At 43.9% G+C, this 25,170-nt stretch overlaps 1 protein-coding gene across 10 annotated transcripts in view; it reads left to right on the top strand.

Annotated features, from left to right (window-relative positions):
• mtss1lb (MTSS I-BAR domain containing 2b) overlaps positions 1 to 25,170 on the top strand; it is a 205,388-nt gene that overhangs the window by 53,393 nt on the left and 126,825 nt on the right. For 9 of the 10 annotated variants that reach the window (XM_072279296.1, XM_072279294.1, XM_072279303.1 and 6 more), the window contains one exon: positions 2,528 to 2,601. In XM_072279296.1, the coding sequence (XP_072135397.1) occupies positions 2,528 to 2,601 (74 nt within the window). Of the gene's footprint in view, positions 1 to 2,527; positions 2,602 to 21,164; positions 21,307 to 25,170 lie in introns of those variants that run through there. The other variant, XM_072279297.1, reaches the window with a different exon arrangement.

Here is a 25,170-nt window from a genome sequence, read left to right as displayed (position 1 = left end):
ACTAATCACCAGTACCAACCAAAATAGGCTTGCTTTATTTTCACATTGCCTCTTACTAGTCAGCCAATCTTCTGTCCATGCTAGTATTTCTTCTGTAATATAATGGGCTGTTATCACATCTTCCCAATCATTGAAGTCAGACTAAATAGTGTATAATTTCGTTTCTTCTGCTTCCCTCCCTTAGAGTGGAATGATATTTGCAATTTTCCAGTCCTCCAGAACTGTTCCAGAATATAGTGATTCTTGAAAGACCAGTAGTGATGCCTCCACAATCTTTCAGAACCCTGGGGTGTAGTCCATCTAGACCAAGTGATTTATCTACATTCAGATCTTTCAGCCTCTCCTTAATAAAAGCAACAACTCTCAGTTCTGCACCTTGCATACTGCTAGTGTCTTCCACAGTGAAGACTGATACAAACTCCATATTAAATTCATTTGCCATTTCTTTATTCCCCCATTACTACCTCCCCAGCATTATTTTCAAGTGGTCTGATGTCCCCTCTCACCTCTCGATATATCTGAAAAAACTTTTGGTATCCTATTGGTTAGCTTGCTTTTATATTTCATGTTTTCTCACCTTATGGATTTTTAGTTGCCTTCTGTTGATTTTTGAAAGCTTCCCAATTCTCTAACTTCCCACTAACTTTTGCTATATTATATCCTCTCTCTTTTGCTTTGATGCTGTCTTTGACTTCCCTTGCCAGCCATAGTTGCCTCATCCTCCCTTCAGATTAATACTTCATCTTTGGAATGTACCTATCATGTACCTTCTATATTGCTCCTAGAAACTCCAGCCATTGCTGTTCAGCCACCAGTCCAGGTAGTGCCCTCTTTGGCCAGCTTCTCTCTCATGACTCTGTAATTCCCTTTATTCCATTGTAATAATGAATCATCCAACTTTATCTTCTCACTCTCAAAAATGCAGGGTGAATTCGAACATATTGTGATCACAATGTTGATTGGAATACACAGTCCACCTTTCGGGTCGAGACCCTTCATCAAGATTGACCGGTCCTGATGAAAGGTTTTGGCTTGAAACATCCATAGATGCTACGTGACCTGCTGAGCTCCTCCAACACATTTTGTGTATTGCTCTGGATTTCCAGCAACTGCGGTACCTTATATGTCTATATTATGATCACTGTCTTCTAAGCGTTCCTTTACCTTAAGCTCTCTAATCAAATCTGGTTCATTACACAACACCTACTGCAGCATTATCTTTCCCCTAGTGGCTCAACCACAAGCTGCTCTAAAAAGCCATGTTGTTGGCATTTTAGAAATTCCCTCTGTAGGGAAGCAGCATTACCCTGATTTTCCTAATCTACCTGCAGATTAAAATCCCCCATGATTATCATAACATTGCCCTTATTACATGCCTTTTGTGTCTCTTGTTGGCATTAATATCTCACATCCTGGCTACTGTTTGGAGGCCTGTATATAACTCCTATCAGGGTCTTTTTACCCTCGTAGTTCCTTAACTCTACCCACAAGAACTTCACGCCTTCCAATCCTGTGTCACCTCTTTCTAAGGATTTGATTTCAATTTTTACCAACAGAGTTTACCCCTCACACTCTGCCTACCTGCCTGTCCTTTCGATACAAGCTGTATCCTTGGATGTTAAGCTGTGATCTACATGATTCAGTGATGCCCACAACGTCATACCTGCTAATGTCTAGCTGCACTAAAGGTTCATCGTTCTTATCCCATGTACTGCATGCATTCAAATATAACATCCATCATCATATAATACCCATTATCAATGTGCTGGGGGGGGGGGTGATGTGATGAAGGGCTTATTTCCCTCCATTCAGGAGTCTAATGACAGCAGGATAGAAGGTAATCTTGAGCCGAATGATACAAGCTTTCAGGCGCTTGCATCTTCTGCCCAAGGGGAGAGGGGAAATGAGAGAATGTGTGGGGGATGGGTCTTTGATTATGCTGGCTGCTTTACTGAGGCAGCAGGAACTAGAGACAGAGAATATGGAAGAGAGATTGGATTCTGCCAGGCGTCTAACTTAATTCTCTGCATTCATCCTGGATGAGTGCAGCCTCAACGGTACAGTGGACATTCAACGTCATTCAGGGTAAAGGAGCCCAAATAACTCGTGTTCCATCTGCCTCCCCACATATTCATTTCCAGTGAATGATGATTCTTGGACATATCAGTTTAAAAAGTTAACTCAGTTATCCATCCAGGTTATTCCAGCAGCACTTCCTAAAGCCACAATCTCCTCCACCATGATGGACATGGCCAGCGAAGACAGAGAACACCATTGCTAGCAGATCGTCTCCAAGTGGCATGACATCCTAGGGAAAACTCACTACTGTTCTTTCATTGTTGCCGGGTCTAAGCTTTGCAACACCCTCCCAAGGGAACATCTTCCCTAAAGGAACTGCAGTGGTTCAAGAAGGCAGCTCACCACTGCCTTCTCAAGGGTGGCAGAAGCTGGCCACACCAACAATATCGATTTAAAATTCAGAGTGTATAATTCCTGACACCATGCTCTCTTCGTTCCTTTTTCTCAGGACCACTGTACTGGCAGCAGCTGCCTTTTTGGATGCGTTTCAAAAAGTGGCAGACATGGCAACGAACACACGAGGTAGGAACCATCAGAATTATTAAAAGATTGGGTGCATCTGATCTCACTTAAAGAGCTGTTCCTCTTGCAGGAGGACATTATTTGACCATCTTGTCCTAGTGATCTGTGCAGTGGATGGTTCTCCATGTGCAGTGACAGTGCCTGGGAGTGAATCCAGACTGGAATGTAACGGAGGGGTTTGGATGGTCTATGTGAAATGATGGATTTCTGACAGTGAGTTGCAAGCTGTAATCTGATCCAGGGGTTCAGAGCTTTATGCCCAGAGTGGCATCATACTGAACAGGAATAGAAATGATGCAAACATGAGGAAATCTGCAGGTGCTGGATATTCAAGCAACACACGCAAAAAATGCTGGTGAACGCAGCAGGCCAGGCAGCATCTATAGGAAGAGGTACAGTCGACGTTTCAGGCCGAGACCCTTCTTTCAAATCTCTTACTATCTCTTCTTTCAGTTAGGCCTGACAAAGGGTCTCGTCCCGAAACGTCGACTGTACCTCTTCCTATAGATGCTGCCTGGCCGTCTGCGTTCACCAGCATTTTTTGTGTGTGTTGCAGGAATAGAAATGAAAAGACTGGTTTTATTTATTATGGAGTACGTTATCCAGTGTAACATACCTCTCAGTGCAACATGTACCATTAGGGAGGGGGCTACTAAGTTTTGTCACCAAAATGTGCTGTTGCTTGCTCAGTAGGGGAAAGGAACAATGGGTGTAACTGTGCTGTCACAGGAAGTTGTGTGTGACAATTGTGTCATGACTAAAACAAGGTTTCAATGCATTGTGTTGCTGAGGGTTTGCATCTAGCCCTATGATGAACTTGCTCTTCTGCCCACAATCCAGTGATAAGATAATGACTTAGCTGGGCTGTTCTGTTGATAATGCCTTTGGAGAAAATGTGAAACTGATCAAATTGCACAAGCCTTATATTTTTTTCCTCTTGGATGATGGTATTTTTAAGAGCTCTATTCCAGATAAATTTGCCGAAGGTGTTTGGGTGATTCTGAACATCAATTTGGGGAGGGTCCTTCCTTGTTTTGCCATGATCAGACAAGTGCACATGCCTGTCACGATTTAGAGACTTGTGTGGCAGAAGGAAGCTGCAGACCTTTGTCTGATTTCTGAATTACTCATTGCATTGGGAGGCAGAGATTGAAGTACCATGGACCTTCTGAGGATGTGGGATGGAAGTCAGTGGCAACAGATATAAGCCTCGTTGAATTCCACTTGAATGCTGGCAATGGACAAGCATTTGCCAATAGAGTGTATTTTAATGAAATGCCAGTGTGGGTCGCTTTGGAGCCCGGGCAATCTCTTAAGAGGAGTTAACAAGACTATGATGAGAATTCAAGGATTACTACTTCAGGGGTAAGAATTGTTTTGTGGCTTTGTACCTGCAGATGGTTTAAACCTCCGCAAGAGAGGGGTGTTACACTACACGAGGTCACGTACGAGTGGAAGGTATTTAGATGTCAAAGGATTATGAGAGAGTGTCGGCCTGGTCACTTCCGCTGCTTAGGTGGACAGCAGCCAGAGTGTATGAGTTAATAATGAAAGTCACGTAAATATGTTTATAGAGTGGGTTAGAATCCAAAATCTACCCATGATTTTATCCAGAATCAGTTGCTTGAAGCAATGGAATTTTAAATGGAGTTGCAGGCAGACAGAAGAGTCAGAATCGGGTTTATTATCACTGACAAATGTCATGAAATTTGTTGTTTTGCAGTATACATTAAAATTACTCTTGTTATAATAAAATAAAATCTGTGTTGATCAAGGGAACTGAAAGGAGGGAGAAAGAAGCCACATGGAACTTGCAGCTTTCACAATCTTGTGTCCCAACACATTTCAGCACTAATTAAGCACAGCAAGATCCCATGATTAGCAACTAAACAAGTGAGCAGATGATCACCATCTCATGATGCTGGTTGAGGAAAAATAAATTAGCCAGGCTAATAGAGAAGTACCTTCCTTGCAGTGAAATAGTACAGTGGAATTTTGTTGATTCACTATGGGTTTTTGGTATTGCTGTATTATTGTTACATGTACCAAGATGAAGAGAAAAAGCTTGTTTTGCATATTGTTCTTACAAATTAAGTCATTACAGGGTGCATTGAGGCAGAACAAGGTAAAACAATAATAATGCAGAATAAAGCGTTACATCTACAGGAAAAGTGCAGTGCAGGTAAACAATAAAGTTCAAGATCACAATGAGGTGGATTGTGAGGTCAACAGTACATCTTTTTGTCAGAGGTCCATTCAAGAGTTTGATAATAAAGTGCTTTGGGAGATGAAGGATGCTGAGGGACTGTGGGGAAGAGTGACTGATGTGCATGTAGCTAAGCTTGAGCCTGGTAGTACAGCTGCAGGCTTTTGTGTCTTCTGCCCAGTGGGAGGGCTTGTCCGAGAGAGAACGTCCAGAGTGGTGGGTGGGGCGTTTGATTATGCTGGCTACTTTACTGAGGCAGCGAGGTGTATAGCCAGAGTCCATGGAATGGAGCCTGGCTTCAGTGATGTGCTGAGCTGTAAGCACAACCCTCTGCAGTTATTTTGCGGTCACGTGCTATGATGTCTTGTCAGAATGGCAGTACATCTTCTAATGTCAGTGCAGCTCATGAGAACGAACTCCCAAGTTTCCCAAGTGAGGCTGGTTACTCATGGCCTTCAGACTCTCTCAGAGCTGCTACCTCATGGCACCAGGGTACCGGGCTCAGTCCTGACCCTGGACTTTGCATGTCTCCCCCTGTGACCGTGTGGGTTCGCCGCACCCTTGCCCCCTCTTCCCAGTTTCTGTGCTTTCCTCCTACATCCCAAATACTTACAGCTCAGCAGGTTAATTGTCCATTATGAATTGCTCCTGGTATGTTGGTGAGTGGTAGAATCTGGGGAGAGTACAATGGGATTGGTGTAAGTGGGTGCTTGATGGGCTGAAGGGCCTATTTTCCTGCTATCTGCCTCTTCAAGGATTCAAGGGATTCAAGTTATTTTATTGTCATTCTTCAGCACAGAAGTGTAAAGGAGAACAAAATTATTGTTCTGGAACTGATGCAGTGTAAAGAACACAGTAAGCATAAAGAACACAATAAATATAAATATAAAAGCAATGCTATAAAACACGATGTAACACGATGAGTGTGGTCATTTACAGGCTTAGTGGCGCTAGGTGCAGACGTATGGTTGGTGACTGACAGGAAATGAAGTGACAATGTGACTTGACAAGAGGAACTCTTCTCGGTAGCAGCAGGGCAAATGGGCAGTGACTGTCAGTTCGGTGTAACTATGAGGTGCGGAGTGTAAGTGTAAAGTGGCAGTTTATAGGGGGATGAAGGATGCTGGGGGGCTGTGGAGAGGAGTGACTGACGTGTACGTAGTGGTGGAGTGTGTTAATGGGTGAAAGGTGTCGATCAACTTTGGGAAAGTAATTGTTTTTGAATCTGGTGGCCCTAGTGTGGATGCTTCGTAGCACTTTCCCTGATGGGAGTGGGACAAACAGTCCATGAGCAGGGTGAATGCAATCCTTAATGATATTCCTGGCCTTTTTCCAGCACCTTTCTGCATATATGATCTGGATGGTGCCAGTGATATTAACTGCCGGTTGTAGAGCCCTCCTGTCCAATGCAGGTCAGTTTCCATATCACACAGTGATGCAGCATGTTAGTATGCTTTCAACACGAATCTGTAGAAGGTCGTGATTATTGACTGTTTGCAAACACGGTCAGTGACCAGGTGGCTCAACTGGTCGCATCCTGCCCTGGGACACTGTGCAAAGTTCCTCCACCTCTCATGAGAGCCTTCTGCCATTTTTATCCCCAGTGGCTAATTTTCCACATTTTTGGCCTTTGTGGGGGTGGATCCCAGCTACTAAAAGGCGTTTGTGCATTGTTGTACTGTTTACGATGTGAAAGACCCAAAACCAGCAGTCTGTGAGGAAGTCAGCCAAACTGTTTTGGAAGGCCACTGCATCAAGATCAGATAGCGGGTGGGTGCGTGACTTTTAGTAATTGCTTTAAGAGATGTGTGCTCCCTACATCTAACATTGGTGTTTAACTAAGCTTGTTCACTTTAACATGGGAGATGCGGGGAAGATTGGGTAAACGGAGCAATTTGGGAGATGCAGGGGGAATTATTTTGTGGTGTGCTGAAATTGAGCACGAGGTTTTCCGGATGTGAAACTTGTCAATGAGAGAAAGCGTGAGGGCGGGGAAAGGAACAGGGCTCTCCTCTGCTTCTTCATCTTTTAATGGCAAGAGAGGGAGAAGTCTTGTACAAAAGCAGAGACGAGAGGAGCAGCACAGCGAGGTCACTGTGCATGTATGTAAATTGCCTGGTGCACAGTGCAGGACCAGTGTGGTTGTGAATGAGTTCTGATGGAGAGCTGGTATTTTCAGTTTGTTGTTTGACTGACATGGAGTCAAAGCAATATAGCATGGGAATAGGCCATTCAACCCATCTTGTCCATACCAGTCCAGATGCCCATACAAGCTAGTCCCTTTTGCATATCTACAGACTTGGGGAAATATTCACACTGAGTGACTCCACAGTAACCCATCTCCACATTTTAAATTAAAAAAATACTTCCTGCAGGAGAGGGTTATTGGGCTTGTTGTGCACCTTCCACCTCTTAAAATGTGTTACCCGATTATCTCCAGCATGCCTCTTTCACCTCATCGCTGTGGTTTTGCTTTGAAGCATTATTCTTATTTTTCTGTTGCTGTCCCTTCCAGTGTCGACTTTGACCACCTCCTCTCCCAACCTCCGTCCCCTCACCTCATCCTGCCGCATCTCCTTTTTTTTCTCCTTATCTGTCTCTACCTATTACCCATCAGCCGTGACTGCTGACTCCATCCCTTTCCTCCCTCACCTGGATCCACCTATCATTTGTCAGCCCCCTGCCTTACCCCACCTTCTTATCTCTTTACACTCAGTACTGATACAGGGGCTTGATCCAAAACACCGCCTGCCCCTTTGCCTCCACAAATGCCACTTGGCTGCTGAGTTCCTCCGGCAGTCTGCTTTTTGCTTCAGATACTTTTGTGTCTGACTCGAACTTTGTGCTTCATGCAGAGTCATCTGTGCTAAGCTTGTACGGCTCTGGTAATATATTGTCCAATGGTGCTTTCTAAAGCACTCTGGGGTATTTGTTCTTGCACCTACGATACTTTAAGTTGTGTACTTCTGTGATAGTGAAGGATTTGCTGTAACGTCGATGTGGTCAGGTCAATATCCTGTGTATCCCGTGCATTTCCTGGTGTGATAGTGAAGGATTTGCTGTAATGTCGATATGGTCAATACCCTGTGTATCCCATGACTTTCCTGGTGTGATATCGATATGGCCAATACCCTGTGTATCCCGTGCCTTTGCTGATGTGATATCGATATGGTCAGATCAATACCCTGTGTACCCCGTGCCTTTGCTGATGTGTGGATGAACATTTCCCTCTAGTGTTGTGCTCTCCTCGGTGTTGGCTTCCACTCGCTGCCAAGCCTTGTACAGAGAAGGGGCAGAAGACAGTGAAAAGAAATACACACAAAGAGGCTTATTTGGGCTTCACAAGGCTTTGCTTTGATTCCTTCCCTGTGCTTGAATCGCATCCTTGTGCTCTGATCCAGCTCGCTGAGGGTCAATGGTGCTTAACGCTGACCATTAATAGACTGCACACAGTCACTTGGTTCTATAGTGGCTTTCTGCCCACTGAGGCTTTGATCAGGGATTCCTTACCGAGAGGTCCAGTGAAACTGTGCAAGCTGTCCTTTTACTTAGAGTTGGCCAGTCGGTTTCACGCTCCCTAGAGATATAAAGCAAGGAAACTGGCCCTTCGTCCCACTGTCTCCATGCTAACCATCAACCGCTGATTCAACATTACTCCCATTTTCTATTTTCCCCATGTCATCATCCCCCTCCCCATTATGCCACTCACTTACACACCAGGGACAGTTTACAGTAGTCAGTAAACTGGGGAAGCAGCCACTTTCACAGGGGGAATGTGCAAACTTCACACAGACTGCACCAGAGGTCAGGATTGAATCCATGTCCTTGGTACTGTGAGGCTGCAGCTCTAACAGTTGTGCCAATATGCTGCTGCCACTTCATGTGTGTCTGTTGCAGCACTGGTCTTTAATGCTGACACTTTCTCAGATAATCACAGGTGTGCGCATGTGTGTGCGTGTGCGCGTGTAACAGAGGCACGGGCACGCACAGGCACCGACACAGGCACACACAGACTGACACAGGCACACCAGCAACAGTTAGTTCAGCTATTGCCTCATAGTCCTGTCTTTGGCTGCTCTCTGGGTGACCAGTAGGATTCCTCCAGATGTTCTAGTTTCCTCCCACATTTCAGAGAGGTGCAAGTTAGTGGGTTCATTAGTCATTGTAAATTGCCTGAGTGTGCAGGTGTGTAATTGAATCTGGGAGGTTGCTGATGAGAATAAGAGGAATGGGATTGATGCAGATGGGTGGTTGCTGGTTCGTGCAGATAAGTAAGCCTGTTTCCATGCTGTCTTTCTCTGTGACAGTGGGAGGTGTGTGAGTGATCTTTGGTGAAATTTAGAGCTGCCTTGTGAAGTATCCTGTTGCAGGCAGAACTCAGTGAGTTGTACTTTTTTGCTCCTGCAACTGTTAAGTGGCTTCTGGATCTGTGAGCGCCTGTTTATGTTGGAAAAGCTTCAAACACATTGTGCACAATTGAAGTGATTCTGTTTATCTGTCAAAATGGAAACATCGAGGGCTCTTGAATGGAAAAGGCCACACCACTGGCATGATTTTGTCTGGAAATGATCACAAATGCATTTTTGTACAGAAAGTTTTGTGGCTTCGTGCTTGGACACGTAAATCTCAGAAATTTTGACTTGTAGGCAGCAAGTGATCTCAAGATTTGTTTTTACTGATCCTTAAAATAGGGTAGTACGCTCTCAGATGGAAATGTCCACCTTATTTAAGACTTAGTTAAATACCCAGAGCTATCTTGGTTTCGATGGTCAAAGGAGGACTACTAGCTGGAAGCTTGATGTTTTTGAGAAAGTACTTCTATTCCAATAGTCAAGGATGGATAGCTTTGGCAGAGCATCTCTCCATTGAAGTGGATTTAGTTTGCAGACAGTGATTACTTCCTGAAGTCAACCTAGACCCAATGACTCCTTTACTCAGTGGCCACTTTTTTAAACCTGGGGAGATGGGTAGTCCATAGAATTTGCTGAATATATCCTATCATTCAGTAACATTGTTTTTTAGTTGCATAATGTGACTCTATATGCATGCTTTCATCCTAATGTTCTGCATTCTGAAAATCAACTTGAAACACTAAATATCCAGCTTGAAATGACCAGTTAACCTATCACTAACTACCATTGGCAGAGCGATACAAAATATCTTTTCCGTGTTTCTTTATAGACCATTTGGTCTATGTTGACCCACTAGTTTTCATTTAAACATATTTCCATCATATCCCCCCAATTCTACCATGTACCTGCTCTGGTGTCCAGTTAGCCTTCCTGTCTTTGGGATGTGGAAGGAAACTGGAGTACCCTTGGGAAACCCTCGCATTCATAGGCAGAACTCCACACAAATGCACTGGAGGTCAGGATTGAATTAGGGTTAGGGTATTTCCTAATTTCACTATTGGAAAATGTGCCCCTCTATCAGGGCATCCTGGTAGAAGTAGCAGTTCTCCATCCACCCCATTGCCTGTAACATCTTTAAAACTTCACATTAGGAACCATCACAGGTCTCATCACATCAGGAGATCTCCCCCCTACAGCCTCCAGGTCTATAGTGCACCAACCCCACACTGCCCACTTCTGTCTCTTCTCCAAGGTCCACAAAGCAGGACTGCCCTTCAGGCCCATTGTTTCTACCGGTTGTTGCCCTGCCAAACTTAACTCCTTATAACTCGGCTTAATCTTGTTCGCCCTTGTCCAGTCCCTTCATACCAACATCTGGGACACCTCACATGCTCTTCATATTCACTGAAGATGTCTAGTTCCCATACACTTCCAGACGAGATTCTGCAGAAGCTGGAAATCCAAAGCAACACACATAATGCTGGAGGAACTCAGTAGGTCAGGCAGCATCTGTAGAAGTGAATAAGCAGTTGTCATTTTGGACCGAGGCCCTTCATCAGGTCTGAGCCATTCCCCATCAGGAGGCCTTGTGTCTCTATTCCCTAATTTTGGGAGCTTCCTCTGTTATTAGTTCGGTCTTTCAGACGCATAGGTCCTAACATCTGTACTTCCCTTCGCCGAACTGGTTACCTTCCTTCCTCATAAGGCTGACCTTAAATCCTACCTCTGAAACCAACCCTGGAGTCTCTCTCTGCATGGACAGTATTTTGACATGGAGCTAATGCTCTGGCTGGACTGGCAAAGTTCCCAAGTTCAGTTCTCACGGCCACGAATAGGGTGTCACATGCCAGGCTCTCCTCCACTAATTGGTGCATCTTGCAGGTGAGTTATTATCTGGGTTCTGGCTGTACGAGATTATCCCATGGTAATGCTTCAAAGAACAGTAATGCCTTTATCCTGAACGCTTCCCTGTTGTTTATTCCTTGGAACTGCTGAAATTCACCTGTTCTGAATCCCTCACATTCATGTTTCCAGAGTCTTGCTGCGCTCTATCTAGGAGCAAGTTCCTCCACTGCAGAGCGATTACGTCTATGTGTGGTATGTGCAAGAGCCACAGAGCTGCACTAGAGCAGGCTTTTAGTCCACTTAGTTCAGAAATGAAATTGTTAACTGCACAGCACACACTGAATTCCGATCAGCACCAATCTGAACTGTGGCTCAATGCCTGACTTTAATGGGTTTTGTAACTAGCTGTTTATCTTCAACTGATAAATTCTTATCAGTGACCTGTCCTCAAACGGTCTGCTGTTACCTCAGATCAGACCTGTCATGGTCAGATGCTTCGTACTTTCAGAAATCTGGAGCAGCAGATCTACACAGTCAACCAGGTGTCAAGTGCCCACCTAGTTCCCTCGCTTTCTCTCTCTCTCCCTTCCCCCCCGTTTCCTCCCCTTCCTATTGCTCTTCCTACTCCCCCACTTCACCCAGTCTCTTCTTCCACTCTCTTCTTAACCCCTTCTTGCCGCCTGTGTCTGACTCCATCCCCCCCCCCCCCCCACGCTGTGTTCCTTTTCCCCTTCTCCCTCCTGAATCTCTAGCCTGGCATCTAGACTGCACCTTAACCTGTTAGTGTATTTCGGGGGTCTGCCCTCCACAGCCGCAGCCACAGTCTCTTCTCCACTGCGGCCTCCCTCCTATGACTGACCGTCATCGTCAGTCTGATTGTTGGACTGGCTCGGAGGAAAACTGAGCACCTGAGTGAACCAGGAGTGGTTCGATGCGTCTGGATCCATCCTGTGCCTCAGGTCTCCAACTCATGCACCTTTTCATGGAATCCTCATGGAGACCATTTATCCCGTGGTCTCGATTGTGGCTGGGAAAGAACTGCCCAATCTAATCCCAATGGCCAGCACTAGGTCCCTTGCGCCTGTTTGCAGTGGTTCAGCCCATTGAACCTGTTCTAGCTCCCACTTTTCCCTGTATATACTCTGCTCTTTCTTGCAGGGCCACCTTTTACCACTTCCCTGCATTCAGCAGCCACACGTCCTAGGGATGTGGGAGGAAAGCCCAGGCATCCAGGAGGGAGAACGTGTAAACTACACGAACAGCACCCATGGTTTGTCTGCCAGAGCTGTGAGCCAGAAGCTGTACTACCGGCCCCTCTGTAACCCCGCAGGTCACAGCTCTTTACCATGTGATTAAACATAGTAAAGTAGGAGAGAAATCTGCTTCTCCTGCCCTTTCTATTCATTGTCACCAGTCCCTCATAACTTGAAACACTTTTGTTTGTCTGAAGCACACAGTGATCTATTCCCACCTCCCCTTGCTTGTTTTTCAGAGTTTTTTTTTCCTGGAATTCCACAGTTCATATGCCTAGTTTTCCTTGTCATGCTGCCATCTTTCCTTGTGGTTCCACGTCATGTCTTGGAACTTGTGCCGCCTACACAAGTCATTTGGTTGTCCTCTGTGAACAGTTTATTGAAGACTGTGCCCCAACCTCCACTCCAGCTTCATTGGCCCTGCAAATCTTGCCTGTAAAAGTCGAGGTTGCCAGTACAGTACAATTCTCAGCCATCTTGGGACATTCGCACCATGAGTTAGAAATCATAGTGAACCACTGTTTTTGTGGAACTTTGCTTGGCATGTGTGTGAAATGCTGGAAGGATCAGAACTTCTGCTGACTCCTTTGCTGAATAATCTCGGGAGGTGGTCCCTTCCCAGAAGGATAACCGCTCATTCCATGCAACCTCTGTGGGAACCCTGACCTTGTACCATCATGAACTGTGTTTCCCTGACCCCGGATAATGAGAACACATCATTTTGTGTATCACAGAAAGCAGAGCTTGATATTGCACTTGTAGTTAGAGTTGATGCCTCATGGACTTCGGTAGTTCAAGAAGGCACTGCCATCTTGAGGGCAATTAACTGCTGGTTCAGCCTACGAAACCCTCATCCCCTGATCAAATAAAAAAACAAACAGATGGTTTGGCCTTGAAAAAAACAAACTCTTCCATCTGCCTCCTGCCCATCACCACAACTCCCACCACTCGTCTAGCTGTGGGTTTATTCAACTGGGTGTGAAGGGGTGCTCTTGGAGGACAGAGCAAGATCTCAGGTGTGATCTTGTAGAGGGCTGAATCAACCCATCTTCATTGGGAGTTCTATGATGGGGGCAAACATCACATACAGTACCAGGGGTCATTCTCAGAGCTCTGCCCGTGAAGTAGCTCTGGGGGAGCCCATTTTGTGGGAATTGACTGGGGGCTTGATCCCGAGAGTGAACATGATGCGCAGTTGTGAGACAGAAGATTAGAGGGTAGGTCTGGAGACAAACCCCAAAAAATGTCGGGAGAGGCAAGGTTTACAAACTTCCCTTGGCGTCACTGAGGTGCAGATTATCTTGAGGCCAGCTAATCACCACTGTTAGACAGTGGGGAGAGTCTTGGCTTGAGTGGCTGCCTATTCCTGTTCCCAGCTGTGCTGGGTTATTAGAATAGTTAGTGCATTTGGACATATGGTTTAGATTGTATTCACAGACTCTGATGGGGGATGACGGAGACTGATTATTTCCTCTCTGCTACTCGTCAGTACCTTTTGGCAACCCTTAGATGAGGTCAGATCCAAGGAGATGACAGACTGAATGTAGTCAGTTCCTGTTAACAGATTAACCATTTTCCATCTCCTTTTGGAACGAAATAAAATCTTAAACAGAATGCAAAAGGCAGACCCTTCATTTGAACTTGAAACCATTTCATTAAATAAAAGTCCCAGACTAAAAATAAAATTACCACCACTTGGGGGAAGTAAATTACCATCCGCCTGGATGTGGTCCTGATGGGCACAGTCACTGATTGGCACCAGTGTGCCTCACAAGTACAGTTATTGTGAAGCAGCTGCTCTGAGAGGGAATGATAAGGGTTTTGTTCCAAAAGCGGCAGCTGCTAGGAATAACTTGCAGCATGCTCCTGATCCATCGCAGAATTATTGGTACAAGGGTAACAGGATAAGAGGGAGGCCAAAGATTGGTGCGGGAGAGGTGGGTTTCAATTCATGGGACATTGTCGTCGGTCCTGTGGAAAGAGGAAGTTGTTCGTTGGGGTTGGATTGCTCCTGGGCTACTCTGGAAGTTCTGTTGAATCAAGTGACTAGGGAGTTAAAAAGGACTTTAAAACTAGTAAAGGGAAATCTAAAAAGCAGAGGATTGGCCATGTTCATGTTGAATGGTGGAGCAGGATGTCCTGGTGCTTTTTTCTGTGTTCCTTTGTATCTTTAGAAACACCCCTTATAGTAGTGAGTTGGATTTATCAGGGTGACAGCTTCTCAGTGCTTGAACGGTTCTGGATGGTGCCAGTTTAAAGGGTGTGGTAGACTGCTGCTAAGGTCATGGTTGGCAGCTGGTGTTCAAGGCGAAATGCAGTGCATTGACCAAAGAGCTCAATGGTAACCCTAGACCAAGTGAAGATATTGAATTAGTGAGACTTTGGTTATGCCAAAGTAATTTTATTTGCCATTCTGGGCACACATAACAAACGTATGAACTTCACTGGAATAATTTCGGAACTGAGAGCTTTATAGTCAAGCTCCGAAAAGTGGGAACTTAAAAGCAGAATGTGGAAAGCGTTTAGCCAGTTGGGAACTATGCAGAGAAACTGTGCTGATGTTCATTATGTCCCATCAGAAAATTGATGCTTTATAAATAAAAGGAAGAGAATTCTGGGGGAAATGTAGAAGATATATTAGAAATTTTTAAGAAGAGATGCATTAAATGACAGATGAGTAAATGAATAAGGGATGAGAAACTGAAGACTTAACACTGGAATAGTGAGATTTTAAAGAGTTCCTGCAACATGTAGAACATGATTACAAAGACAACCAAATTGAAAAGGGAATTCAGTCAGTAGAAGGATAAGAATGCAATTCGAGGAGATAGTTTGAAGACACAAGCATCCTGTGCTGCCCTTATAAAAGCAGTATTGTAACACAAGGCTGTAGATCAGAAACGTTGCTAGGACTGAGACTGGTTCTGCTCGGCTGTCCCTGCCGTTGAGAGCAGACAAGAAAATAAGAAGAATTCCATTCTCGACTGCCAGCTCTTGCCCAAGAGATTTAACAGAAAAGGGGTGCTGTTTTGCACAAAAACAACAAGAAAGAACAGGTGAAAACACAGTATAAAAACCACAAGAATGAAAAAGTTCATAGTCCAAATCTATAAACGCTGAAACCTCGGTAACATCCACTAACATCATTGAAGAGGAGAGACACAGAGACCTACCCTCCAAAGATAGTGATGGGTCACACAGACTCCCTGTCCGACAGCAGAGTGATCCCACCAGCGATCAGAAGGCAGGCAGTCGTCGCTCACTCTCTGCATTCGCCTCCGTTTCAATCTTCCTCGTTGCTTTAATCGGTGAAATGGAGTCGAACATCAGTTCACATTGCATCTTGTTTCTTCACTTCGAGGCTCGCTGCTTCCCGGACCTGCTCAGAGAAAGTGCTGGATCACTCAATCAATCCGCAAGCTCGAACAGTTCTAGAAACGCGTTGAAGATGAAAAACAGACGTAAAAGAAGCGAAATAAATAGTTTTCTGGTCTATCCAGAAGATGTCGACTGAGGGAGCATTGTATGCAGGTGCCATTTTGACACAGGGTCAGGCTGGTTATGCAGTCACTTTCCCAAAGAAATGCTGAATGCCTGTGGTGTAAAGGTGTTTGATTTATTATTGACACATCTAATAGGGTAATGTGCAAACTACTGTGTGCCATCCATACAGATCATTTGATCACATTAGTACATGGAGGTAGTACAAAGGAAAACAGTAACAGGATGCAGAATATAGTGCTATAGTTACAGAGGAAGTGCAACAATAAGGTAAACTGTGAGTTGAATAGTCCACCTTTTCAAACTCGAGGTCCATCCAGTAGTCCTATTACAGCCGGATAGAAACTGTCCTTAAGCCTGGTGGAACGTGCTTTCAGGATTTTTTTTATATCTTCTGCCTGTTGGGTCTTTGATTATGTCGTTTGCTTTACTGATGCAGTAAGAGATGTAGAGTGTGCTAAGCTGCATTCACAACTCTGTGGTTTATTACGGTCCCAGGAGCAGCGGTTTGCAAGTGCTCCTCGGGAGGCTTTAAGCTAGAATGACAGGGGGATGGGTAGCGGGGTTCAGGACAAGAAAAATAGTAAGATTGAAAGGAAATACAACAAGGGACAGTCTAATAAACATAGTGGGACTGATGAGCTGAAATGTGTTGGTTTTAACGCTGGGAGTATTATAGGTAAGGAGGATGAAATTCAAGCTTGGATCACTACTTTGTTGTTGCCATTACAGAAACCTGGTTACCAGAAGGAATAGGACTGGCAGCTCGGTGTTGTAGACATGATGGAGAGGCCAGGTTAAAGAGGTGGAGGGCTTGCACTCTGGTTAAGGGAGAATGCCACAACAAAATTCAGAGAGAACACATTGGAGGGCTTGTCCACCAGGAGCTAATTTGGGTGGAACTCTGAATTAAGAATGGTGAAATTTCGCCTTTCTCATAACAGTTATTATACAATAGTCAGAAAGAGGTGGAGAAACAAATAGGTAGGCTGATTGTGGGAAAGTACAGAAAAAACAGTGTTGTCGTAGTGTGGGATTTTTACTTCCCCAGTATTGATTGGAAGTTGCTTAACACAAGAGGCTCAGATGGGGTGCGATTTCTTCAGTACACCCAGGGAGGGTCGTTGAACTAGTATGTGGAGAGTTCTAGCTAGAAGGGGAAACGTATTGGAGCTGGTTTTGGGAAAGGAGCCAGGCCAGGTAATGGGTGAATATTTTGGTAAAAGTGATCACAACTCATTACGTTTTACAAATTATCACTGTTTATTATCACTGACATACGTTGTGAAATTTGTTATTATGTGACTTCAGTACAGTGCAATACACAAAATTACTGTAAGTTACAATAAGAAAATATTTTAAAAGTGCAGAAAGAGAGCGGAGAAAGAGAGATGGTTGGGGAAGCCCAACTGTAGATTGGGGGACTGCTTCTTGAAGCACCTTTGCTTTGTCTGTCGCAAAAGGCAGGATTTCCCAGTGGCCATCCATTTCAATTCAACTTCCCAGTCCTATTCACGTACTTTGGTCCATGGCCGCCTCCGCTGCCACATTGAAACCACTGTCAGGCTGGAGGAGCAGCACCTCGTATTCTATGTGGGTGGCTTCCAACCTGATGGTACGACTATCGATTCTTCTAACTGCTGGTAATTTATCCTCCTGCCCCTCTCTCTTTTTCCATTCACCATTCTGGCGTCCCTCTTCCCCTTGCTGTCTCCTCAATCTGCCCATCACCTCTCCCTGGATGCCCCTCCTCCTTACCACTTCCATCTTTTACCTCCCAGCTTTTTACTTCATCCCCCCCTCCCACCCACCTTCCCCCTAAGCTCGTCTCATTTATCACCTGCCAGCTTGAACCCTTCCCTATCCTCCAACCTTTTTAACCTAGCTTCTTCCCCCTTCCTTCCCAGACCTGATGAGGGGCCTCATCCCAAAGTTAACTGCTATTCCCTTCCATAGATGCTGCCTGACTTGCTGAGTTCTTTCCGCATTTTGTGCACATCTCTCATAGTGAGGTTGAAGGATGAAATCAGATCTTTTGGGGATGTTGATAGGAGCATCTGCTGTCAGGCAAGTTTGCATATGGCATATGGAAGATTTTTAATGACCAGCTGATGAGAGTTTAGGATTGACATGTTCTGGTAAGGAGTAAGGACCAGAATGATAAGTGAATCTTGGATGATCTGAAAGGTCCTGAATTTAATCAGGTAGGAAAAGGAAGCATGCGTAAAGTTTAGAAAGCTAAAATCAGATTGGGCCCCTGTGGAAAATAGAGATAGCAGGAAAGTTCTTAAACAGGCAAATAGGAAGGCCAAATGGGGCTGTGAAATATTCTTGATGAGCAGGATCAAGGAGACTCCCCAGGCATAGACAATAGTTGCAGGAGTAGGCCATTCAGCCCTTTGAGCCAGCACTGCAATTCACTGTGATCATGGCTGATCATCCACAATCAGTACCCAGTTCCTGCCTTATCCCCATAACCTTTGATTCCGCCATCTTTAAGAGCTCTATCCATCTCTTTCTTGAAAGCATCCAGAAGCCTCCACTGCCTTCTGGGGCAGAGCATTCCACGTATCCACCACTCTCTGAGTGAAAAAGTGTTTCCTCAACTCCATTCTAAATGGCCTACCCCTTATTCTTAAACTGTGGCCTCTGGTTCTGGACTCACCCATCAGCGGGAACATGCTTCCTGCCTCCAGCGTATCCAATCCCTTAATAATCTTATATGTTTCAATCAGATCCCCTCTCATCCTTCTAAATTCCAGTGTATACAAGCCCAGTCCCTCCAATCTTCCAACATATGACAGTCCCGCCATCCCGGGAATTAACCTTGTGAATCATGCTGTCCAACTTGCATGCCATCTTGGACAAGGTCTCCCATCCATTACATAATGTACTGGGTGGGCACAGGAGTACCTTCAGCCAGAGACTCATTCCACCGAGATGCAACGCAGAGCATCATAGGAAGTCATTCCTCCCTATGGCCATCAAACTTTACAACTCCTCCCTTGGGGGGTCGGACACCCTGAGCCAATAGGCTGGTCCTGGACTTATTTCCTGGCATAGTTTACATATTGCTATTTAATTATTTATGGTGCAACTGTAACGAAAACCAATTTTCCCCGGGATCAATAAAGTATGACTATGACTAAAGTATGACCTACGCTGCACTCCTTCAATAGCAACAATGTCCTTCCTCAAATTAAGGAGTGTATAGGTCCACTCAAGAATAAAGGAGGGAATTTGTGCTTGAAGTCAGAGCAAGTGGCTGATGAGTACTTTGTGTCAGTACTTACCCTGAAGGGATTTGGAAGATATTGGTCACAGAGTGGGACACTTTAAGATCATGAAGAGCATTAAGTTGGATAAATCCTTCAGAGCTGATGGCACATAACCTTGCAGCAAGTAGGATGTATGGAGCTTTGAAAAGGTTATTTGTGTCTTCACCAGCAACAGGAAAGGTCTCAAAGGACTGGAGAGTGAAAAATACTGTGCCTTTCAAAAAAGGAAGTAGGGATTGGCAGTGAGCTTCACATCAATTGGGGGAAAGTGATTGGAGAGGATACTGAGGGATAGGATTTGTGCGCATTTGGAAAGGCATGACCTGCTTAGGGTAGTTCTGTGCAGGGAAGATGATGCCTTAGAAACTTGATCAAGTTTTTTTGAGATGATGGCAAAAGAACTTGATGAGGTTAAGACAATGAGTGTGTTCTATATGGACCTTAGTAAGGTATTTGTTAATTCGGTTGTTAATCGGTTGATTCGGAAGGCAAAGTTGCATGGGATCCAAGGTAAACTGCAACTTTGGATTCGAAATTGACTTGCCCAGAGAAGACAGAGAGCAGGGGTGGAAGATTGTTATTCTGGCTAGAGGCCCATGACCAGTGGTGCCCCACAAGAATTAGTGATGAAACCTCAGTAACACACACAATGCTGGAGGAACTCAGCAGACCAGGCAGCATCTAGGAAAAGAGTACAGTTGACATTTCAGGCCAAAACCTGTCGGCAGGCACTGCTGAGATCCTCCAACATTTTATGTGTGTTGCTCATATTTCCAGCATCTCCAGGTTTCCTCTTGTTAGTGCTGAAAATTGTTGTTTGTGATATAAATCCAGGACGAAAATGTAAGTGGATGGATTAGCAAGTTTGAGGCTGATGCCAGGATTGGTGGAGATGTGGATAGTGCAAAGGACTATCAAAGAAATTACATAGATCACTTACAGATATGGGCAGAGAAGTGGCAAATGGAGATTAATCCACAAAATTATGAATGGGTCACTGGAACATGCTGAATTTCCTTACTGTCCTGAGGAAGTAGAGTAGACACACAGTCATTGCTGTGGTCAGTCAGATAATCCAATTGTCCCACCTATTGGAGCCTGTTGTCTCACTAATTTCTAACTACACAGCAGCCCTGCTAACTCAAAATCAGAAGCACACAGTTGATGGAAGATGCAGTTGAAAGTTTTTCCTGAGCAAGGTGCCTCATGTGCCTTCTGTAGCACTGGCTGCTATCAAACCATAACAGACTCTGTGATTATAGAGCTCTTAATGCTCTCTAACACCACTTGAATTCACTTATTACTTATTTTGAAGTGGTATTGCCAGTGGACGTCAAAAAGGTGGCTGCTGATTCTGAAGCAATGGCCAGGTAGGAAGACATGATAATATGCATTTACCATCTGCTTATCATTTTTTGGGGCACTTTGGAATAATCTTCATGAATTATTTAAAAACTTTGCTCACAAGTGTAATATTGTTACTTGAATCTTAAGAGCGGCTGTGTGGCTCTCTCCAGGGATTTTAACTTCTGACCCAGATTTCTGAGTAGTGCTTAGAGTGCAGAGCTCAGCCAGCCTAGGAAACTTAACAACAATCACCTAGCCTGGCAGCCAAAGCAATGGTCTGCCTTATTCCTAGAGAAAGAGATGGGAGGCAGTCAACAAGAAATATTTTTCAGTCACTTGTTTGCACATACACATTCTTCCAGTCATTTTTAACTTGATGTGGGTTTACTTCGTGTTATTCAGTGGATTAAATACTATGGAAATTTGAGTATTCTGTTCATGGTAATTTAGACGACAATAAAGGCTGGGAAGTGCTAGTTACGTCTACAAACCTGCAGCCAAGTCATACAAGGAAATGTTTTTCCAGCAATCCAAACCGTCATGTGTTGCTTGTCATTTGGAAAGGTGGGGTTTTTCCTTTCCTGGGTGGCAAGATATGTGAGTTGTTTTTAACAAGAAGGAAATTATTGGACCAAAGAATGTGAGATCTGGTGGTTGGTTGGGTGGCAATTGCTGGAATTCAAATTGTCTGGCACACAGTCGAATATTAAATTGGTTTAGGATCATCACAGCACTTGTACTATTTATTAGCGTGATTGCGCAACTTTTCTTTGTGTGCAAGGCCAGATTGTCAATAGAAATCCTACCCAAGGCGCTTGGAATGGATCGTTGAGCCATGAGCTATGTTCCCTCTAAGCTGTGCACGTGTGCGCGCGCACACATTTTCAACCAGCGCACAAAGGAAATTAATGTGCGCACAAAAGGTTAGTAACCTAAAATAATGTAGTAATTAATAATCATATTATTGAAAATAATCTTTCAGTTAAATGTTTCTGTTAACTAGTTAGTCGGTTTTTCAAATACCACAATGCACATCACTAATTTACGTCACCTCACCTTTCCTGTTCCGGGTGCAGGAGACAAAGTTTCATGGAGTGACAAAGTTAAAGTTTTGCTAAGCCAACATCGTGAAGAGAACATCACAGTAGATACAAGTTCGCTGTTAACTTTTATAAATAATCTTTGTGTTCATTTAGAAGAAAGGTTTCTTGAAGATGAGGTTAGCTTTTGACGTCTCTGCAATTGCAGATTGTGACTTCACATTTGGCAATGAACAAGTTAATGCCTTATGTGATTTCTGACCTGAAAATAGTCTAATAGTTAGACTATTTAATGATTTAATGATTTCAAATTTTCCGTGCAAGAAAAAATTAAATCCAAACTGATTTCAAACTGTGCTCAAATGGTGGCATTTGTACTTCAATATGAACAGTTTTGCGACCTTGCACAGTTGATGGACATTGGAGGAACCTTTCTTGCGTCTAGTGCGGACTGTGAGCGAGGTTTTAGCCTAATGAATCAACTCAAAAACAAGCTAAGAAACTGTTCAGGTGAATGTCATTTGGATATGTTAATGAGAATCAAAAGCTATCATAGAACCATAGAACAGTACGGCACAGAAACAGGCCTTTTGGCCTTCTTGGCTGAGCTGAACCACTTTTCTGCCTAGTCCCATTGACCCGCACCTGGACAATATCCCTCCATATACCTCTCATCCGTGTACCTGTCCAAGTTTTTCTTTTTTTTGTAATTTATTTTTTATTGAATTTCATCATTAAACATTTCCATAAGATGTATTTCAGATACTGTACATATATAATCATATTTGTCACAAATCTTCACATAATATTTGTCTGATAGAAAGGAGAGGAAAGAAAACAATTGAAAGAAGAAAACTATGTACAGAGTAGGGAGTGATTTTTTTTACAACATATTCGTTGACTTGTGAGAATAAAATCAGGCCTATGAGGTGTTATTTAGTTAAACCATTTTTTTCTAGTATGAATAAAATTGTTCTAACTTTTGATTAACAGAGGCTGTTATCTTCTCCATTTTGTAAATGCCCATTGTAATTTCAATCCATAGATTTAGAGTTGGGCTTTCCTGTGATAACCATTTCCTGGTAAGGGTCTTTTTACCAGCCACCGGTAGTACATTCATTAAGTATTTATCTCTTTTCAACCATTCTTGAGGTATATACCCAAAATATATAACCACCCTGTTTGCTGGAGAAATTGTGGAAATCAAAATGCAAACCATTATCATATTTTCTGGGAATGCCCTGATATCAAAGACTATTGGAGTGGGATACATAATGCCCTACAAAACATCTTTAAATGTGAAATACCCTTTGAGAGTAAGACCATATCAATTGGATGGAAGTTCTGTTAGTCTGGGTAGAGTTTACAAAGAATGGGTAAGTGCCAAAGACAGGAGAGAGAAAAAATAACTGAGTAACTTAAATATGTTATTTTGTTGTTGTTCTGTGCACTTTTATGTCAAATATTTTGTAAACCTACATAAACTGTGCCATGTGTGCATTCAGTGTGCACATACTTTTGTCACGGGAAAAAAATTTGCACAACATAAGATTTTTGCGCACACTGACTACTAAAAATTAGAGGGAACGTTGGCCATGAGTAATCAAAACCTCTTCCTTCCACCTAGATGAAGCATTGAATAAAAACAGAAAATGCTGAATACTCAGTAGATCAGGCAGCATCTATTGAGGGAGAAACAGGGTTAGTGTTTTTTTTTAAATCAAAAACCGGCTGATGCTGCCTGGCCAGCTAAACATTTCCAACATTTTTTGTCTTTATTTCAAGTTTCCAGATTCTGCAGTGTTTTGATCTTCACGTGAATACTTGAGTCTGCTAACAGTCTGTTTTTTATTAAGATTTCTGCAAATAGACTCTTAACCAACAGTGGTTCCCTTATTTCACATCCAGGGAAGTAGATGTTTGAATGAATAATTAGCATGAACATATTTTACAGTCCTTACAGATGGAGACTCACCACCAACCTGGGTTTTTAATCCAACCAATATTCCAATACCTATTTAAAAAATTTAACGCCAGCTATCCCTGGTTAATGAATGGGTTCTGTTTTAAAGACTCCCTTCAATTCATAACTTGGAAACTGCACCAAAATCACTGGATATGGGAAATTCTACCTGGAATTGATTTATTATTGTCACATGTACTGAGGTACAGTGAAAAGTTTGTCTTGCACACTGTTCATACAGAGCAATCATTACACAGTGCTTTGCATAATACAAGGTAAGTGGTGTCCATAGCACATGAGACTGTTAGAAAGTACAGTTACTCTGAGGGGAGAGAAAGAAATCAAGTTCTGCTGTTTACAGGTACAAATGTGTAGGGGTATTTGTAAGATAAGTTTATGAATTCTGGGGCTGGCCTTTGTTACTGTTTCTCACTCTATAGGATGATATCCTTTAGTCCACCTTTGAGCAATCCTTTCAATCTTATTCCTCTGCGCTTCTATCATCTCTCCCAAATTCTACTATCCCAACCACACACTGGGGGCACTTTGCAGAGACCAGTGAGATGCTAAACTCCATGTCCTTGGGAGGAAACCGGAGTACCAGGATGCAACCCACGTGGTCACGGAGAGAGTGCAAACTCCACACAGACAGCACCTGGGTTTGGGGTTGAACCCAAGTCACTGGAGCTGTGAGGCTCGGCTAGCTGCACCCCTGCACTACCATTCAGGAAAATCACGGGCCGTACAGTGACATTGATACAATTGCAAAGACTGTGAACGTACTTGTCAAGCAGAGCAACAAGCTTTGTGGCAGGCTATCTTGGCCTTTGGGTGTCATATGCATACGTGCCCTCCATCACAGGCTGCTGTATGTGGAGTTGGAGTCGGAGCAGGAGCAGGCCACTCGACCCTTCAGGTTTGGCCTACCACCAAGTGGTGATGGAGAGTGCAGTCTCCCCACACACAGCGCTGGTAGTCAGGGTGGAACGCGGGTCTCTGGAGTTGTGAGGCAACGGCTCTAAACCAAATGCCACCAGACTGCACAAAATATTCCAACCCTTTTATAAATTAACTAAACTACCAGCAGCTCAGGATGAATCAAATCTTTACAAATGATAGTAAATGATAGCTTTGGGAGTTTGTGAAAGTTCCTCTATGTTTTGATGCTCAAAAGCAAGCACAGAAGGCATTGAGCTCTCCTGGAAGTGAAGCCTTGTTGTCACTTGGTTTCTCCTTGTATGAGGTGATAGCATTCAAGCCCTGTCACAGATGTCAAGCATCTTTCAGTGATTCACGATTGGTCTAGAATCGCCACTTTGCCTGTGAGATGGCTTTCCGGAGATCATACCTAGCTGGACTTCCTGTATCTTACTTGGTTGGCGGGCCTAAACACCACTGATGGGGCCCTCAGCAGACTGCGGATCTCATGGTTAACTCTGAATGATTTTGTGAGGACATGCTTATCTACGCCTGTTTTATAAAGTCTGTGGCAACCATGGTGTATTCAGGCATATTACACTAATTCATGGGGTTGTACAGTACCAAAACACTTCAACCCATGTGGAGCCTGGTATGGAGCCTCCAGTGCACAGGATCGCTCCGACTCCAACTCCACATACAGCAGCCTGTGATGGAGGGCACGTATGCATATGACACCCAAAGGCCAAGATAGCCTGCCACAAAGCTGCAGGAGGCTTTAGACATTGCTCCCTCCTCTTGAAACTGAGGTTGTCTTCTAGTAGCAGCGCCTCAAGGCAGTTTCCTTAACTAAGGATCCTCACCAT

This window comes from Mobula birostris, chromosome 15 (genome assembly GCF_030028105.1).
Source record: "Mobula birostris isolate sMobBir1 chromosome 15, sMobBir1.hap1, whole genome shotgun sequence".
In the NCBI taxonomy this organism is placed as follows: Eukaryota; Metazoa; Chordata; class Chondrichthyes; order Myliobatiformes; family Myliobatidae; genus Mobula; species Mobula birostris.
This window is presented reverse-complemented; position numbering and strand designations above follow the sequence as displayed.